The sequence below is a fragment of the Peromyscus maniculatus genome, chromosome 7 (assembly GCF_049852395.1).
Source record: "Peromyscus maniculatus bairdii isolate BWxNUB_F1_BW_parent chromosome 7, HU_Pman_BW_mat_3.1, whole genome shotgun sequence".
Lineage (NCBI taxonomy): Eukaryota > Metazoa > Chordata > Mammalia > Rodentia > Cricetidae > Peromyscus > Peromyscus maniculatus.
In genome coordinates, this window is record NC_134858.1 from 34926968 (window position 1) to 34947116 (window position 20149).

Genomic DNA, 20149 nt, shown 5'->3' on the forward strand with positions numbered 1-20149 from the left:
CATGGCTTTCTGCTCAGTGTAGCCCAGGGTTGGAGTTTATCTTTCTCATTTACTTGATGGGGTGCTGGGTAAAAATGTATGCAGGCCAAGTAGCTGTATAATCAAGCAAGGAGATTAGTCTTCCTAGATGCTAGGAGAAAGGATGTAAGGAAGCAGAGGTCTTAATGCGTTGAAAATGAAAACTTAGAGAAACCTGGGCCAGGGCCGGCACAAGAATTTACAAAGTGGCAAGTGACTGTCGTCCAGAAGGCAAGACCAGAGCAACTGTGTCTCAGAAGGCCACGGACCAGAAGAAAGCCCATTGGATGTTGGGTGAATTATGGTTGCTGGCTCAGATTTACTATCTGCACCCATCCTAGTAGACCTGATGGGTAAACATACTTCCTAAAAGCTCACGAGTGGCCTATGGTATGCTCCCCATCAGCCAACCTGTCCTGACAATCTAAGTACTAGTCAGTTCTCCTTGTGAAACATGGTAGCTTCTGACTTTAGAATCCCACCCTTGGTCTAAGACATCCCAGGTGCTGTACTCCTTCTTGCAGACAGTATACACACAGAAGCAGATCCTATAATCTGTGTGAGTCATCTCTTGAATGGGTGTGCCCATCCATGAATTCTCTGCTGTACACCAAGTTTCTCCTGCTTTGTCACCCTATACAGCATTGTGTCAGGGCTTATTTTTCTTTTCTTAAATGAGAGAGGAAAAGCACTAGAAATCCAAAGATCTTAGGCTAGGTAGCCAAGAAGGAGGCTTTTTGAGAAGTTGAAGGCAAGTTTCTCTGGGACAAAAGATGTTGAGATCAGGGCTCAGTCTTCAGGTCCAGAGTTCCCCAGGTTCTAGGCCCATTCATTTTTCTGGCTGAGGTGAGATGGTGGTGCTGTTTTGCCAATTCTCTCTCCTTCTTGTCTTTTGTTGTTGGACATTGTCTTAGAGTTTCCATTGCTGTGAAGAGACACCGTAACCATGGCAATTCTTCGTATAAAGGAACACATTTAAATGGGGCTGGCTTACAGGTTCAGAGGTTTAGTCCATTAGCATCATGGCAGGAAACATGGAGAAGGAGCTGAGAGTTCTATATCTGGATAAGCAGGCAGCAGCAAGAGAGAGTTATTGGGCCTGGCTTGAGTGTTTGGAACACCAAAGCCCACCCCCAGTGACAGAATTCCTCCGACAAAGCCACACCTAATGCCTCTCTTCCTAAGCATTCAAATATTCGAGCCTATGGGAGACCAATCTTACTCAAACCACCATAGACATTAACACCTGTTGGAAGGGCTGGGGAGAGGAGTTTTTGTCACCAGCCATGGGTGCTGAAAAGCTAAGGGAAAATACCCAATTAATACCTCTGAATGCGCGGACGATTGCAGAAGTCTAAGAAAGTCCTGTGTTAGGCTTTCTGGCAGTTGACCCCATCAGCCCATTCGAGCAGTGTTGGTGGCAAGAGGACAGAGCCTCAGGGAGATGTGTCGGTGCAGGAAGCCTGGAAAGACCTTGGCAAGCCTGTATTAGGACAGATTGGAACGTCTGCCTGTTCAGAAGCGTGAGCCATACGGAGCACATCACACCTGTGCGACACAGTCTGTACCAGCTGCCCACTGTTTCCAAAACAGTGATTTTTCTGGTTTAGCAGTGGTTTTTCTGCAGTTTCTATGCTGATGCTTGGCTGTTGGTCAGAGAAATACAATAGTGAACACGTGGTCCTGGGCTTAGCAGACCTTCTGGAGGTGAGCGGCAAGCTCAGCTGGTTTTGCTTTTCAGAAAACCAAACATTTAGACATTTCCTCCAGCATTGCAAGCAACCTTTTATGACTTCAGTTTTTCCGAATTTTCCAGTGTGCATCTGGACATCTGTTTCTGCTTAGTTGTCTCTTAGTTGTCTAGAAAGAGCCTCGGGCAGTGTCCAGCATGGAGTAGGTATTTGGATGGCATTTATGTAATTATTTCTTTTCAGAGATTAGGAGAATAACTTTACAATGCTCTGTTGCCAGGTCTCTCTTTCCCTTTTAATTGAGATTGATCTGATGGCAACTGATAAGTCAGTTTGACATTTTTTATGTGAAAATTTTGTTTTCTCTGCCTTTTCTTTGTTCATATTTTACGATTCTACCTTTTTCATGTTTTCTGGTTCTTTTTTTTTTTTCATACTTTTACCATTTGGAGGACATTTTCCCTAAATCTCTGAGTATGACGCCGACAGCAGTGATCCAGTGACTGAGGAGGAGGGCAATGGGGGGGGGGGTGGTTTCCAGGGAGCAAACTATGGATTTCTAAAATAGGATCTTTAATAGCTTCTCCTTTCCTCAGTGGAGTCCCCAAACCTCAGGTTTTGTATGTCATTCTGAAATAATCTATGGGGCAAGTTAAAATATCTTTTCCACGGAGATGAATTTGTATGCCTCCCTCTACTTGTTGATGTGCCGATTCCTCCATGCTCCTGCTGGTTAATGGGAGAACCCAGTGCCACTGGCCGTGTTAGCAGTGTGGAGGAGGAAGGGGTGACAAGGGTGATCCTGCTTAGTAAAGGCAAGATTCAGATTAGAAATGATTCTTAGCCTGTGCTCCCATTTGATTGGAAAATTGCAAATTAGTTCAGGGTGCTGTGTAAATCAGAAAGATTAGATTATGGTAATATTGACAGTTGGATAGTGTAATGAGAATTCGATTTTATGGGTTTAAAAAAATTTTTTTTAACTAACCGTCCTTCCTTGAATTTTAATCTATGTGTATTTTTGTCTCTCCTAATTTAGGATTATAACTGGGTAACTAATTTTTCTTGTAAACGCCTTAGATAAAAATAAGAAAGGACTGGTACAGATTAAGATAAAAAGGCTGCTGTTCTCGACAGCCCCGTCCCCCTTGTCTGGAGTTTGGCCAGTCTTTATAGCTTTGAATACAGTTTGTCACAGAGCCTGGGCATGGCCACAAATGGAGTGTGTGCGGGGTTTTCTTCATTTTCGGTGGTTGGTTGGTTAATTCCTTGGAGTCTGTTGTTGTTTCAGCACAACCCTCCAACACCTGGATGGTGGTACTGGATCCCATGAAGCCCGGGGGACCTTTCGAAGTAACGGCACAACAGACCTTGGGGACAAGCAGTCTCACCCTGAGGGTTCACGATGTCTTATTTGGAGATGTCTGGCTGTGCAGTGGGCAGAGTAACATGCAGATGACTGTGTTACAGGTAATTTGGAGAGTCTCAGCTGACAGGAAATGTTGATGATAATGGGGAGGAGGAGGAAGAGAAGGAGAAGGAAAAAAAAGAGTAATAAGGAAAAGAAAGGCTGTTTTTTTTTTTTTTTTTTTTTTTTTTTTTTTTTCGAGACAGGGTTTTTCTGTGTAGCTTTGCGCCTGTCCTGGAGCTTGCTTTGGAGACCAGGCTGGCCTCGAACTCACAGAAATCCGCCTGGCTCTGCCTCCCGAGTGCTGGGATTAAAGGCGTGCTCCACCACCGCCTCGCTCTGTTTATTAAATACTTATCATGTGCAAGATCTAATCTGAGTGCTTTCATATTAAATAATTTTATTTAACAACCTAGAGAAGTAAGCTATTGATTAAATCAGTAGTTACTGGTTGGCACTAATTGTGTTTATATGCTCAGTTTTCTCCTTGAAGAGGTTAAACTGAGTTTCTGTTGTAGTTGATTTATCTCTTCTTGCCTTTCTTGACTAGCCATTTTGTTTTTGAGAAGTATTTAAGTTTGAGGTTTAGGACTCTGTACAACCAACCCACGCTTTCCTTTCAATTCTCTCTTTGATAAAAATATGAACTAGATGGGCTGGAGAGATGACTCAGTGGTCAAGAGCACTGGCTGTTCTTCCAGAGGACCCAAGTTCAATTCCCACCACCTACATGCTAGCTCATAACTGTCTGTAACTCCAGTTCCAAGGGATCCAACAGACACACATGCAGGCAAAACACCAACACCAATGCACATAAAATAAAAACAAATCATTAAAAAAGTATAAACTAGAATACTTTTATATACTGTAAGACTGTTTTTTTCTTTTTTGAGACAGGATTTCTTTGTTTAGCCCTGGCTGTCCTGGAACTAGCTCTGTAGACCAGGCTGGCCTCGAACTCAGAGATCCACCTGCCTCTACCTCCCAAGTGCTGGGATTAAAGGCATATTCAACCACTGCCTGGCTTGTTTGTATAGCTTTTATTCTTTATAGTTTCATTATTCCCTTTAAGAAAACCTATTGCTAAACAATTCTATTATAAAGATTGATATATATATATATACTTCATTTTACCCATGTTTAATAATTCAAAAATCTAATTTCTTGTATATAAATTTTTCTAATCAGTGTTTTGTGAACTCTTACTTCCTGCCTTAATTCGTTAATTATATGGAAGTATTTTGAATTTAAATGCCTATTAAGCTGAACTTGGCCTGGACCTTGTTGGCATGTTTGAATGGACACAGATGTGAGGTTTCATTCTGATAGAAAGCATGGTTTTGTACAGAAGTGGAATTACTGTTAAGTCATTAGAGAAAGCAGTGCTTTCCCTCATGTTTTAAGTACTTCTGTGTTTTCACAGGAAGGCATGGACCAGATCTGTTTGTATCTATATAGTAACTTTCTCAATTGCAGACTATGCCAAGGGATCCCATCCCAATTTCTGTCAAGCTAAATCAGATCTTGATTGCTAAGCGTAAACACGTTCTCTCTGCCTGGAATTTTCTCTGGAGCATCTTCTGAATTAACTCAGGGCTGAGAGCTCTGAGATGAAGGGGGACAGAAAAGAGGATTCTATCTGAAACATACATGTTAATTCTCTCTCTCTCTCTCTCTCTCTCTCTCTCTCTCTCTCTCTCTCTCTCTCTCTCTCTCAACGAAGCACTTAGTTTGCTAGGCAGCATTTTAGGTGCGATAGTACCATAAGCCACATTTTTCAGTCTTTTAACAGTTTGCAGAACCCTGTTTTCTGGTAGGAAGGGTGCTTTGCACGGCTCCCCCTTTATGTCTTTGCTCCTTCCCCTGCACGGAGTCCCAGGGCACATACGCACACACGCACAGTGTCTGTCTCTCTTCCCTTTCCTCCCTCCATGTGCCTTTTTGGGGAGGTAAGATTCTCACTATAACCTACCCCTCTTCACATTCAAAGAAGGAAATGGCAGATTGTATGCCCATCTTGTTGTTAGGGTAAAATGGAATTTTAAAGCTGAATGTTATTTATAACACTGAGTGAGATGTTTATAAATGGAGAAAAGTCTAAATGTTCATCTGCCACCTCAGGGTAGGTCTTAAGACTCAGATATTTCTAGTGAGGCTCAGGCTAGTATCAGACAAGAAGGCCGAGTTTTCAGTCACTGTGCACTCCCCTCTTTTGGATTTTACACATAGAGAAATTAATATAGAGAAGAGAGGGATGGGTACCACATTCCAATAGAAGACTCTTAGAAGTACTGTGGATGGCTCACATACAGTCATTACCTCAACCTTAGAACTGATAACGTAGAAGGTGAAACAAAGTACTAAATCTGCTAATTCTTCCATGTCGATTACTAGATACCTGTCTACCATGTGTATGCGTGTGGGCACACACACACACACACACACACACACACACACACACACACGTTTACATCTGCACACGTTCACATACACACACACACATGTCCTGCTCCCCCTTGCAGACCCCACGCTTAGATCCTCTGAGGGAAATAGATTTTTGACGTGTCTTCATTAATTCAAGAATGTGGTATAAAGGTTACAAAATGAACACTGGTGAGCAGCTGCTTTGAAGGGACTGGCCTGGTCCCTGGAGAGACAGCGGTGCTCTCCCTCAGCCCAGGCAGCGCTAATGACTTCAAATACCTTGGTATTCATTTACATCCTCATTTAAATACTTGGTAGGGAAATAATTACACTGAGGTGTTTGATGAGATGAAGTCTGATCTCAGCAGATGGAGTAAAGCTTCCCTTTCATCAGCAGGGAAACCAAGTGTCATTTAAATGAAAATCTTCCTGAAATCTCTTTATTCCTAAATTTGCTGCCAATATCCCAGAGGAAATGCTTCCATCAAAAAGGCAGTGGCATTGGGAAAGGGGACCAATTTCAGACGTCATTGTCATCAGGTACAGGAGGAATTTTCCCCACCCCCAATTTTTGTTAACACCCAGCTTTCCAGTTCTGGTAAATGTGAGAAAAGATGGAAACCTTCCAGCCAATGATTCGGACCGAGCGAGTTCCATGGGCTGGTAACAATACAGGAGAATGCCAGCCATCCTGACTCTACTGCCCTGGCACTACTCAGGCAGACTCAGCAATGGGGCTGCAAGACTGGGAGCATGTTCTCCCATCCTGCTTTCCCAAGCTGGCATCTCTTTGCTATGAGCTGCCTGCGTTCCCAGGCGGTGCGGAAGCTAGTGTGGGTGGAGAGAATGAAAGCAGGCTTCATCCACCGTTTCCATGGAAGCAACATACGATGCTTCGTGCTCAGTGCAGAACTGAATTTCAAAGGAGGTGACTTTTTACAGGTACCTACTGCGGAAAAATAATTTCCCTGCCAGGGCACACCGTGAGCACATCGGCTTGTTTCTCTTTGCCGTTTATTTTCCATTAAACCTGCCAGGTAATAAAAATCCTAAAGACAGATCAGGATTTCCAGTGGAACTTTCCTGAGACCGTATGTAATGTCTGTCCTGCGTATGGAGACCTGGACAGGCTGGAGTTGCTGCCACCCAGGAGACACATCAGACTGTGGCTCCCGCAGTGACCTGAGAGGGATTTCATTTGTATGTGGTTATGTTGTATGTGGTTTTGTTTGAGTTGGCGCAGTGGCCAACTCAAAGGCGATCCTGGGGGCAGCATTTTTCAATGAAATGCTGTGGGGCAGCCCAGCTCCTCTATCCTTTTCCTTCTCCTGGACCGTGGGCCGGAAGGCCAGCTGTATTCTCTGTGGTGGGTGGGAGGTAAAGCGAAGCAGCTGCTGTCTCTGTGGCTGGAGGCCAATGCAAAGTATCCAGGCTTCCTGTGCCTTGCTGTGGCAGCCAGACTCAGCTGGAGAGCCTGCTCCCTGAGGCAAATGGTAACTGGCCTTCCTGATGATGCTGCTGGTCCTTTGTTTTTTGAGAAGCTGGACTGCTGGGGAGGGGAGGGGTATAGAGGACTCAAGAGCAAACACATACGCAAATACAAAAGCAAACCAAGATATTGCCCATCTATTCTTTTTAAAATAAAGGAAACAACAATAACAACAAAACCTGTACTGGGTAGTTTTGTGTGTCAACTTGACACAAGCTATAGAGTCACCAGAGGAAGGAGCCTCAGCTGAGGAAATGCCTCCTTGAGATCCAGCTGTAAGGCATTTTTTCATTTAGTGATCAGTGGGGGAGAGCCCAGCCCGTGGTGGGTGGTGTCATCCCTTGGCTGTTGGTCCTGGGTTCTTTTTTTTTTTTTTTCCTTTTTGGTTTTTCAAGACAGGATGTCTCTGTGTAGCTTTGGAGCCTGTCCTGGAACTCACTCTGTAGCCCAGGCTGGCCTCAAACTCACAGAGATCCGCTTGCCTCTGCCTCCCGAGTGCTGGGATTAAAGGCGTGTGCCACCATCGCCGGCCTGGTCCTGGGTTCTATAAGAAGTTGGGCAGAGCAATCCATGGGAAGCAAGCCAGTAAGCAGCACCCCTCCATGGCCTCTGCATGAGCTCCTGCCTCCAAGACCCTGCTCTGTTTGAGTTCTTGTCCTGACTTCCTTCAGTGATGAACAACAATGCTGAAGTGTAAGCCTAATACACTCTTTCCTCCTCCACTTGCTTTTGGTCACGGTGTTTCGCCGCCGCAGTGGAAACCCTAACTAAGACAAAACCCCAAACAATAACCCAACAACAAACAGTGCAGGAAATGCAGAGGAAAGAAGACAGGGTGCTCCTAAGATGTAGAGGACTGGGCCTTCACAGGCCTTGTGAGGAAGTCACTGGGCAGTGCACACAGTCTGATCCAGAATGACACCAGACCACTGGGTCATGAGGGTTTGTGAAGTAGTTTGGGGAAATGTGGTATCTTTGGGCAGACACATTTCTTTCTTTAGTTCCTTGGGACTCTCCTGACCCTTTCCTTGGGCAGCACTTTTCAGATTACCTCTCTTGCAAGACTTTTCCTTGGTGACTACTCCCCAGGACCAAGATGAGAGTACCTTAGTTTCCAGTCATTTCTCGTGTTGTTCCTTTGTAATCTGTTTTTTTTTTTAATGGTATGTAGATTATATAAGTCATGGTCTATGTTGTCTCTACAGACACTCTCTAAACACCATTCTTAAAAGAAGTTCATTCAAATGCTTTGTGTTATCAGATATCAGAGGGAATGGGTCTTTTAGTTTCAAATTAGAGTAAGCTGTGGGCTGGGAGGTGTAGAAGGTTTACCTGGCATGCACTAGGCCCTAGGTCCAGTCCCCAGAACCATGGGGGAAAGATAATGATGTAATCCATCCTGTTCTTTAGCCTCATCTCTACACAGCTCCTCTTGTCCAGTATAGACCTGCTGTGGAAGAGATCAGGTTTCATTGTTTGTGAATTGTCTTCTGGAACGTGATTCATCATGGTCTCTGTTGGTCAGAGTGGATCCACCGTGTTTTGGTCCCACCCATTACTGATTTGATTATTCATTTGTTCTCAGTGTATCTAAGTGTCAGATGGAGCTCAGTGGATTGGACGAAGTGTTTACTGAGAAGCTGCAAGCCAGTTTGCCATCTATCAGGTTAACTGACCCACTGATCTTTCTAGATCTTTAACGCCTCGAAGGAGTTGTCTGACACTGCTGCCTACCAGTCTGTGCGCATCTTCTCTGTCTCCCTCAACCAGGCAGAAGAGGAGCTGGAGGACCTTGGTGAGGTTGACCTGTCATGGTCCAAGCCCACTGCAGGTACGTGAGTGCTTCTGCATGCACATCTCTAGGGGATGAGTTAGTCACTTAAGCAGAACCTTGTAATCAGAGGTTTCTGTCCTGCCAGCAACTCCCAAATACCCAGCAACCCCTTCCCAAATAATTGACTCAGAGGCTTAATATTACTTATAAATGTTCTGCCGGTAGCTCAGGCTTATTACAAACTAGCTCTTACCCTTAAACTAACCCATGATTCTTATCTATGTTCAGCCAGGTGGCTTGGTACCTTTTCTCAGTAGAGCATTCACATCTTGCTTCCTATTCTTCTGTTTGGCTTTCCCACCTAACTTCCTGCCCAGCTACTGGCCTGTCAGCTTTTTATTGACCTTTTTGAGTGACAGATCTTTACAGTGTACAAGAGAATTATTGCACAGCAGAACCTGTAGCCCCACTCCCGGTTTGGTTCTGCTTATCATTGCAGAACTATCCTTTTATTCCTATTGGGTCTCCATCCCATTCCCGATGATCATGGTTTCATGTTTCTTCTCAACTATCCACCCTGAATCTTCTGCTCGGTGTTCAGGAAAGGGCTCTTCCTTTTATCTTAGGACAGTACTGATGATGTTCAACGTGAGGTGTGCCAGCATCTTCCTTCATCATGGTAACCCTCTCTAGTCCACCACCCCCATGCCTGTGTCTGAGGACAACTTACTGATGTCCTTTCCGAGTGAATTCAGATCTGCTCCAGCTCCTTCCAGAGCCGTCTTTCATCACTCAGCTTTTATTCTGACCTTTCTCTCCATTAAACGCAGAGTTTTTATTTCACATCTCTGCCTCCTCCGCGGCAGGCTCTACACTAGTCCAAGGACACAGCAGTGAGCATGACACACAGTTCCTCCTCCAAGGGTTTAGCCTTGCTCTTTATTTTCACAAAATAGAACAAAGACAAATGCAACCAACATCCTTCTCATGAAGCCTCATCACTTTCTGTTGCTTTGTACTTTCTATAGTGTCTTTTGTTTTCATTCTTTTCACTGCCTTGACATGTTTCACTCTTCTTATTTTGTTTGTTTCAAGTCAGGGCTTCTCTGTGTGGTCCTGGCTGCCTTGGAACTCCCTCTGTAGACCAAGCTGGCCTCACACTTCAAGATCCGCCTTCCTGCCTCTGCCTCTTGAGTAATGGAATTAAAGGTGTGTGCCACCATCACCCCACAACATGGTTCTCTCTTTAGTCCTCCATAACCTGGTTCTTCTACCTCAACAATTTGTTCACCTCAAGCTTACTTCTCTCAGTACGAACTCTGTGACCTCTGCATCACTTGGCATTGTTGACCACTGCTCTTAGCTTCTGCAGACTCCTAACCTGTGTGGTAATTCTTCTTCCTGGCTCTCCTGCCACACTCCCCCCCACCTTTCTCTGCTTCCTTAATCTTTCCTTTCAAATGTGGTCTCCATGTTCTTTCTAGGTCCTTTCTTTTTTTTACTCTGTATACGCTTTACCTCAGAACTTTATGTATTCCTTCCTTTTCAAGTATCAGTGTATGTTCACCAAATCCCGGAGCACCCACCCAGTGCTAGGCACTGTTTTAAGTGCTTTGGGCAGAGCCATGCACGACACAGGTGGAAACACGTGACCTTATGTGCTTACAGTCGAGTGTGGGAAGAAAATACAGGAAACCAGTAATAAGTAAATTACATACTGCCTGATGCTTAGGGGCAGTGGGTTAAAGTGCATGTTTCCGTGTCTGATAACCTGAGTTTGATCCCTGGGATCCAACGTGGTAGGAGGTAGAACTAGCTCCCACCTCTCTCTCTCTCTCTTTCTCTCTCTCTCTCTTCTCTCTTTCACACACACACACACACACACACACACACACACACACACACACACACACGCGCCATCAGTTAATAAATAATTGTGATAAACATACTAAAGTGTTGGATGCTATCTATTCTCACAGTATTGGGATTCTGCTATTGAGAGAATTTCAGAATGGATTCAGGTGATGTTTAGATGAAACCTTTGCTCAAAGGACTCTTACTACATGCTATCCAAAGCTCAGATTTGGATAGTGTATAATACCTCATTATCTGAATTCCCCATTGGTGTCAGAACTCAAGACAGAATAGACTTGGATATCATGGGGCAGGTAGGATGGTGATGTGTGCTAAGGAGACAAAAATAAACAGATCAGCTCCATCAGAAAAGGGAGCTGTCAGGGAAACTCGGTTGGATACAGCGGTGTTTGCAGTCGGAGAACCATGGAGCCCATCTGAGCAAAGAGACATCTCAGCAGCAACCCGAGGGAGACAAGGCAGCTCTCGGGTGGGTGAGAAGGGCGGAGTGGGCCAGGTCTCTCTTAGATTTTCAGTTGCTCCCTTTTCTTTCACCACGTCCCTCTAACTGCATCACAGAAAATTTGATCTGATTTGGATGAAAGTAATTAGTTTGGACTCACTTGGATGGATCTAGGACACTCTCTCCATTTTCTAGCTCTGTATCCTCAAGCATTTCCAATATCCCCAGACAGGTCAATAACATAGTCCCAGGGACCACAGAGGCTGTGCACACACCTTCTGCTACTTCTCTTCAAGTGGCTTTCCACTTTGATTACTCAGACCTCCCCTCTACCACTGCCTTCTGCTAGTATTCCTCTGTAATATTTGCTCCCGCCAAATCAAGCACTCTTAGAATGTTTCCTATCTGATGCATGCCTTAATGCACACGCACATACACACGCACACTCACGTGCACACTCGTGCACACACACTGTAGAATGTCAGTTTTGCTGTCTAGTGCCTAGGAGATGGCTCAGCTGGTCAGATGCTTGCCATGCAAGCCTGAGGACCTGAGTCTGGAACCCCAGTGCTCATTTAAAAGGCAGATATGGCAGCATGTGTCTGTAACTCCATCACTGTGGAGATGGACAAAGTGATCTCTGGGGCTCGCTGGCCACCCAGCCTAGCTGAATAAGTAAGTTTCACGCTTAGTGAGAGGCCATATCAAACAAACGAATGCGTGAATAAACAAATAAATAAGGTAGAGGGTGATTGAAGAAGACACCTGACATCAACCTCTGGTCTCCACATATGTACACACACACACATACTTGCACATCTTGGCGCGCGCGCGCGCACACACACACACACACACACAAACACGCACACCCCACATACAAATAAATGAATTCTTGTCTATCCTCTGTCCCCCTAACCTCCTTTCTTCCTTCTCAGCTACCTTACTCCTCTACCTACCAGTCATTAGGTCTACCCTAAGCTGGCTACCCACAGCCACCGAACACTAGCAAACATACATTTGCTATGATTATATCCTACACGTTAGAGATACAAGTATGAATAAGACGAAGTCCTGCCTTTAGGTAATGAAAACTACATGAGGAGAGAAGTACTTTTCTATTGCTGTGAGACACCATGACCAGGGCAACTTACAGAAGAAAACATTTAATCAGGGCTTGGTTATAGCTTCAGAGGGTTGGTCCATGACCATCATGGCAGGGAGAATGGCGGCAGGCAGGCGTGGTGCTGGAGAAGTAGCTGAGAGCTACATCCTGATTTGCAGGCAGCAGGCAGAGAGAGGTGGTGGGGTGGGGGTGGGGTAGGGGCTGGGGGAGAGGAGGAAAATGGCTTGGCATGAACTTTTGAAACCTCAGAGCCCATTCCCAGCGACACACCTCCAACAAGGCTACATCTCCTAATCTTTGCCAAACAGTTCAACTAATTGATGACTAAACATTCAAATAAACACGCCTGCGGGACCGTCTCCTTCAGACCACCACAGAGGGAAACATTGAACAGATTATTACAGGAAGTGACTTGATGGAGCTATGGAGAGAGAGGAGGAAGTCAGTCTAAACTAGGCTTTTTAAAAAATATAATTTATTTTTATTTTATGGTCATTGGTGTTTTGCCTGCATGTATGTCTGTGTGAGGGTGTCAGAAGCCCTGGAACTTGAGTTACAGACAGGTGAGAGCTGCCATGTGGGTGCTGGGAATTGAACCTGGGTCCTCTCGAAGAGCAGTCAGTGCTCTAACCACTGAGTCACCTTCCAGACTTTTTATAAACCTTCATTTCATTTAATATTTTTTCTTTGTTACTAGCTCCACCTAAAACTTCTTTGTATCCCTTGAGACACTGTATTTTCCATTTTACTTAGCTGACCACTTGCCTTGTTCAGTCAACTGTAGAACTTATGAGAGGTTCTTTAGGGGTCTTTCATTGCTGCTGTATCTCAACCATTGTGTAGCTCTTGACACATAGTAGGTGCTCAGTCAATTCTAATTCATCTGCAATGGATTTGATTTTCTGCTTTTGCACTACCAGTTCTTGGGTTTGAGTCCTTGACAGCACTAAGCCAGGGCCTCATATGTGGTAGGTTTTTTACTGAGTACTGACTGAGTTAATCCCGTCGCTGTCTGCGTTTGCATCCCAGCTCCTCTCATCGACTTCCTCTAACGTGGAGCTCACATACAGCAGCTTAGGCTGGTTACTGGGCAGCATGAACAGATGGAATGAATCAGGCAGGTGAAAGAACAAAGCGGGGAACGGCTTGTGTCCCCCTTTCTGCTGGGTTTCTCAGCACTTACACGTCCACATCTTCATTGCTTTAGCCATGGAGTTGGTCATAAAATAACCCAGAAAAAAAAATACACCTCGTCTCTCCCTCCTGGCTGCTTGCCTTAAGTGAGTAGCTAGACAAGAGGACCGGCAGGCACAGGGATGGAAAATGGGCCTGGTGGTTTTGTACCACTTACCTGCTGAGGAGGACGAGTGGATTCCAAGTGCCTGAGGGTCTAGGGTACCTCAAAACCTGCTTCGTGTCTTGGCTCCCTGATTATGTCAGTAGATTATTTATAATCCGACTGGAACACAGTTGTTCCCATTTGCCTTCATGCCAGGCTGAGAGCTCTGTCTCCTCCTTATGGAAAAAACATTTGGGCCACTGAAAAAACAAACAAACAAACAAACCGGAGAGCAATCAAGAGAAACTGTCACTTACACTGTAGTCCTGCCCCCTCCTCCAAAAAAAAAAAAGATTCTCCTTAGGGGAGCTTTGGAAGCTACGCTTCATCTTGGGCTGCATCTTGTCTCTGCCTCTCATCTTACTCTGCTTCTGAAGGTCTTAGAAAGGGGCCCAGGGCTGGCTCATGTCCCCTGCTCTCACCTAGACTGATCTAACAGCCCCGATTTGTATTCCTTTGCTTTTCTCATGACTTTCCCTGTGACTGTTTCTCTGCCCAGGAAACTTGGGCCATGGAGATTTCACTTACATGTCAGCAGTGTGCTGGCTCTTTGGCCGTTACCTGTATGATACTCTGCAGTATCCCATTGGGCTGGTCTCCTCCACTTGGGGTGGGACACCCATTGAAGTCTGGTCATCTAGAAGGTCACTGGAAGCCTGTGGAGTCCCTAATACAAGGAATGAAAGATTTCTTCGGCCCAAGATAAAACCCATGAGGAGCGAGTGTAAGAGTGAGGGGTCCTTGTGTCCTTTGGGGAGGTAAGTGTGCACTGAATGTCTACACCGGTCCTGAGTGCGTGGAGTTTATCCATGCACAGGGCATGTGCCGTTATCATGAGCACTGTAGTCATCTGGGTACATGCCAAGAGGGGTTATGACCATTTAACTCAGTAACAGCAATAGCTACGTGCTTGCTGACTGCTTTCTAAGGAGGGTTCTGTACGGGGCTCTTACATGTACTAGTTCATCTGAAGTGTCCCTACTGCCGATGTTGCACAGATAAAAACACTGAGTCTCACAGAGGATCAATCATGGGCTTGTGGGCAGGACTGGTAAGGAGGCTGATGTGGCTGCAGCGCCTGGGTTCCTCCCGGCCACCGTGCTGTCGTGCCTCAAGAGCAAACAGCCAGACATGACGGAATGTATAAATATGCATTTAAAAATATATTAGTGTGCGGAGTATGAAAGCCTGCTTGGGAAAAGCTGGGTGGGAAGACTATTTGGTGAGAGAAAGACCTAGTTAGTTCAAAACAAAACAAAACAAACTAAAAACCACAAAAATAAAACTGTATGCAAATGGAGATGAATGGTATGCGCCCCACTTTTGGGAGCACGGTCTCATTCACTCCAGGAAGGCTTCTGGGAGGAGGAGAGCATTGCTTAGTACGGTTGGGATATCTGGATACAGGCTTGCCTGGGTGTGGGTGGGGTGGAGACATTAAGGTTGGACAAAAAGAATGGCCGTTAGTAGAGTAGGAGGGAGAGGCTTACCTAGCATGTGGTGGGGTTCAAAGCCAGCGCCTTCAGATCTCTGAGGAGTGGGAGCAAGAACTCCAGCAGTGTGGAAAAGTGGGGATTCTCACAGAAGCTACTGCAAAGTCAGATGCAGATATGTGTTCCACAGAGAAATTTGGGACCATATCCAAAGTTAAAAAAAAAATTCTTTTTGACTCAGTAATGCTGTTGCTGGGAGTTTATCTTGCAAAAAGAATTAAGCGTACGTGTATATACATTGGGTTAGCTATATGGAAGATAATCATGGCATTACTCACAAAAGCAAAACACTTAAGCTAGTCTAAGCAGCTTGTCTACTGAGTAGTGGTTAGCTGAATTTATTGCCTGCAAACCAGCCCTCCCTCTGGCTTTAATGGCCTGATCTGGAAATCTGCAAGGCTCACTGTGGACTCACACAGAACTGACTCAGAAGAGCCTGGAGGTAGAATTCCAAGATGTCCCCATGATTTCAAGTGAAATGCAATGGAATGTGCTGTTTTCATCCGAGGTTTGTCCAAGTGAACGTGGGTAGGCTGATCTGGTGACCATGCTCATCTTGCCTATTTCAGGTTTGTTCCACCTCATTTTGTGGCTGGACCTGTAAAGCACTCCGTCCTCTGGAATGCCATGATCCATCCACTGCAGAACATGACTTTGAAAGGGGTGGTGTGGTACCAGGGTGAGCTTACCCTTTCTCCATTGTGTCAGTTAGCTTTTGCTGTGTAACAAAATGCCCCAAGAAGTTAATGGCTTCAAAGCCCAGCAAGTTTATATTTTTGTTTAGCTCTCTTTTCTCTGGGTTAACAGGGTGGTTCTGTCTGTGCTGCTTCAGCTAGTTTTATCTGGGATCTCTTATTTGCCTTGGCTACCTTTTAAGTTATCCGGTGGCCAGAAGACCTAGGATGGCCTGTCTCTCATAACCATTGATTGGGGACTGTGTGCTGGGCATCATAATTCTCAGGTGGCCTGTTTTTAGCAGATTAGCTCACACTTGCAGTTCATTTCCATTATGGTCCTAGAGTTCCAGAAAGAGAAAGAGGGAGAGCCACGCCCAAAGCCTCTGGCCACAGCAAGTGATGATGCCAGTCTTGAGGCCACTACCTCAGGGCATGGAAGGGGGAAAAGAAGAATGTAAGGCTTTTTAAAAATCTACACCAAACTCCTCACAATTTTTTTAGGGGAGGCCAATGCGAATTATAACAGAGACCTGTATTCGTGCATGTTCCCTGCGCTCATTGAAGACTGGCGCCAGAACTTCCACTACGGCTCCCAGGGGCAGACGGAGCGTTTCTTCCCATTTGGATTTGTCCAGGTCTGTGTTCAGAGGAAGGGTGTTTATGGGCATGTGTGGAGGGTGTGTGCTATGCAGAGCGCTGTCCAGGGACTCGCATACCCACTTTTACCTTCACAGTGTGCTAGCGCCTAGCTGTATATAACCCTTCATTCATGTGGATTTCCGGAGGAGGTGATTAAATCTTTAAAAATGTTAATAAGCAACTAGTATTTCTTATTATAAAAGCACTTCAGTTTCACTGGAAAAAATTTAAAAGCTGAAACAAACTTCGAAACAAAAACCAAACAAAAAAAAAATCCCTACTACTACCACTACCATAAAGCTAAAATGATTGAGAAGCCAAGAAAAAGAAAAGTATATTTCTATTTGTGTACAGTTGTTGTTTTTCTTCATAGCTTATTGTAAGCATTTTCATGCCAATAAATAATATTCTTCATGATTTGTCATGATTACAGACAGAGTAGTCTGAAATATGGCTGCATTGTGACGTATTTACGTGATAGGGACTGGGTGGTTTCTCTTACTTTGCTCTTACAGGCTGTGTTATTTTCCTGAAAGCCAGATTCCTTGTAGCATAATTATTGCCATAGGATAAACTCCCAGAAATGAAACAGCTGGGTCAAAAGATATACCCCACCAAAGGCTTGGTCCACATCCCTATTTCTTATTAAAATTATGAATTTGTGTAATGTGTACCTTTAGCAACTATGTGTGAGAATGTGGACTGTCCCACACTGAGCAGGGTTGTGCATTTCCCAGCTGGCTAAGGCTGGCTCGGCTGCCTCACTAGACCTACTCACACACTGGTCAACCAACCAATCACGTTAACTTCCCCACTCTCTCCCTGACTTGCTATTATCCCCTATACCCATATTCTCTGTCTTCCAAACATTATGCACACTCTCTGTTTGACACAATTTTTTCCTTTTTACATGTTCCTAGTGTGGTCTTAGCCTGGATTTTAGGAAAGTATTTGTGACTATTTGAGTCTGGGTTAGATGCCGTGTAGTTGTATAGGTGGCTATGGGTTTTGGGGGGGTCAGTTTTGTGTTTCTAGTATGTAGTTGGTTGGCACCCTTTAAATAATGGCTTACTACATAAAATGAAAACATTGTCAAGAGAAGAAGCCGTGCTTTCGGTTAGAGGAAGCTAGTCAGAAATGTTCTGTTTTCATCCTTAGATTAAAGGAATACCATATGGGTCAAGTTCAAAAGTATGTTCACGACCTATCTAATGCCTAGACTTTTGAGCAGAGGTAGTTATGGTTTTCATGAACTAGGAAATTACATAGTTAAGATGTTATGAAAAGAAGGGCCAGCCATCAATGGAGTGGCCACTGTCATGGTTCAGGCATCACCTTGTGAACCGTAGATACTTTTATCTCATTATTCTTCCATCTCTTGTGTCTTGTCTTCTTTTATCCTACCTCTCCTTAAGAGGCCTTCTGTGTATGTGTGTTTGTGTGGTGTGTGTATATGTGTATTCCACAGTGTGTGTATGGAGGTCAGAGGACGAGTACCAGTCTTCACCTTCTACCTTGATTAAGACAGGCTCCTGTTGCTTACTGCTGTATATGCCGGGCGAGCTGGTCCACAAGCTTCTGGGGGGCCTCTCTGGTCTCTGCTTCCCCTCTTGTTGTGGAAATGCTGGAGTCACAGGTGTGTGCTGCTGAGCCTGGCTTTGTGTAGGTTACGTGGATCTGAACGCAGGTATTCATGCTTACGTATCACATGCTTTACCCACAGAGCCCGTTCCCCAGACACCATACCCTGTTTTTGAGAAAAGGTCTTTATTGACTTTCTTTCACCTAACATGGCTCAATGATCATTTTCTTTTTTATATTTGTATCCAGTTCTGTATTATTTCTTCTCTCTCAGCCTGTGTGCTTGGTTGTTTGAAGGTGACTAACTCTAATTCAAATAAAAAATATTCATTGGATACTTATAAACATGGCACCTGGTCTTTTCTCTTAAATTTTCATTTGTAGAAGTCCCTTACTCTTTAGCCTTAACTTTATCATCAACAAAAATGTGCTGATTCCTTGTAATATTATCATATGTATTTCTGTAAGTATGTGAACGCAAAGGGAAATGCTGAACATGACAACCCAACACAGTGGTTTAGGGCCTGGGTCTGGAGTTAGACATCTGGGATTCCAACTCACACCATGACACTCCTTGAGCTGTGTGCTTTTGAACAATTTGCCAGACATCTTTCTTATTTTAAGTAGTGCATAGCTTAATCTGTATGAAAACATGCTGGATGTTAGCATTTATTATTTTTGCAAAGTCAGGATATCATAGCTGTCTTGTTACGAGAGATGAAGTTTGGAGTTTGAAGTATGCCATGGTGAAGAGCACAGTTAGGGATACAGGACTGGAGCCCTGTGGAAGAGACCAGAACTGGTGGGGTACTTGAGTTACTGGTAGAGGTGTCTGGAAGCAGGAAAGAAAGATCTGGAGGTTGGGCTTTTAAAAGGGACCTTAGAGGAACAGATTGAAAACTCCCGTCACTTGTAACATCTTCGGAATGTGACCAGTTTTGTGGGTTTTTGTTTGGCAGTTTTATGTCTTCATTAGCCTCTGTATTTGTAAGAAGCACCACGGGAGACTGAACCATGCTCCACTGTTCTTCAGATTAGGAAAACATAGCGGTGCATTTGGGTGTGGAGTATGCTGGTGCCCCCACGTGGCCAGGGTGCAGTAGTGCGGTCCATGAAACTGGACCGTTGAAGGAATTCCCAGCCATTTTGAGGAAAGGCCCTTGGCTGGAGGGGCTGACCTAGCAGGTCTGTCTGTTGAACTTTAAGGCTATTTCCAGGGGCTTTGCTGCTATTATGACACTGGCTGGTGAATATGGTTCCATTTGCAGCCCTTGCATTGAAAGAAGTTGGATGACTCATTAGGGTGTGTGTGTGTGTGTGTGTGTGTGTGTGTGTGTGTGTGTGTGTTTCTATAGGTACATGTATATGCATGTGGGAGGCCAGAGGACAGCCTTGGGTATGGCTCCTCACGTGCTGTCCATCACTTTTTGAGATGAAGTCTCTCATAGCCTGGAACCCTGTCTGTGTTTCCACGGTGGGGGCTTGTGTGTTCTGGTGATCACACTTTCCATGCAGGTCCTTCATTGGCTGAGCTGTCTCTCCAGCCTTATTCTTTACATTTTTATGAGATTCTGCTGCAAAGCACGGGGCTTCATTTGCTATGTTAAGTCAGATTTGCATAGCAGAATCCTAACAAGAGAACTGGAATGTTCCTTTAATTTTGTGCCAGTCAGGCTCTTGTCACGGTTTCAACCTTTCTGTTTTTCTGATGTTGTGCTCATCACTCATGAAGCAGAAAACATCCTTAAAGTTTCATCTGGGCATGTGTATAGGAATGATGTCAGGTTTTTTGTTTTTTTTTTTCTGATGAGTAGGACTGGGTGGAACAGTCTGTGAGGAACGCAGCTTCTCTGGTGGGGTCAGGCATTTTGAAATAGTCAGACAGCAGTTTGGATGCTGGCCAGACTCTGGCCTGACTTACTGTTAGATCATGGTTTGTGAGAATGAGAGTAGGCTGATGTCTTGCATTGGCTGAGAATAAGATGCTGTCTAAATCATCAGAAAATGCCAGAAAACTCAGAAAGAACAAACCAGCAGGAACACATGTGTCACAGTGGTGCTAAGGCATTTTCTTCCTTTTTCTGTGATCTTTTATTGCTATATCGTAGTTATATGTAATGGTGGGTTTTACTAAGACATTTTCTTCATGTATATAAGCAATTTGGTTATATTCACC

The 20149-nt window shown here is 44.6% G+C and overlaps 1 protein-coding gene across 1 annotated transcript in view; it reads left to right on the plus strand.

Moving 5' to 3' along the window:
* The window catches only part of Siae (sialic acid acetylesterase), a 40198-nt gene that overhangs the window by 7773 nt on the left and 12276 nt on the right, over positions 1 to 20149 (plus strand). The window contains exons 3-7 of the mRNA XM_006997695.4: positions 3001 to 3179; positions 8723 to 8861; positions 14083 to 14341; positions 15646 to 15755; positions 16255 to 16388. Of these exons, the coding sequence (XP_006997757.3) occupies positions 3001 to 3179; positions 8723 to 8861; positions 14083 to 14341; positions 15646 to 15755; positions 16255 to 16388 (821 nt within the window). The remainder of the gene's footprint in view (positions 1 to 3000; positions 3180 to 8722; positions 8862 to 14082; positions 14342 to 15645; positions 15756 to 16254; positions 16389 to 20149) is intronic.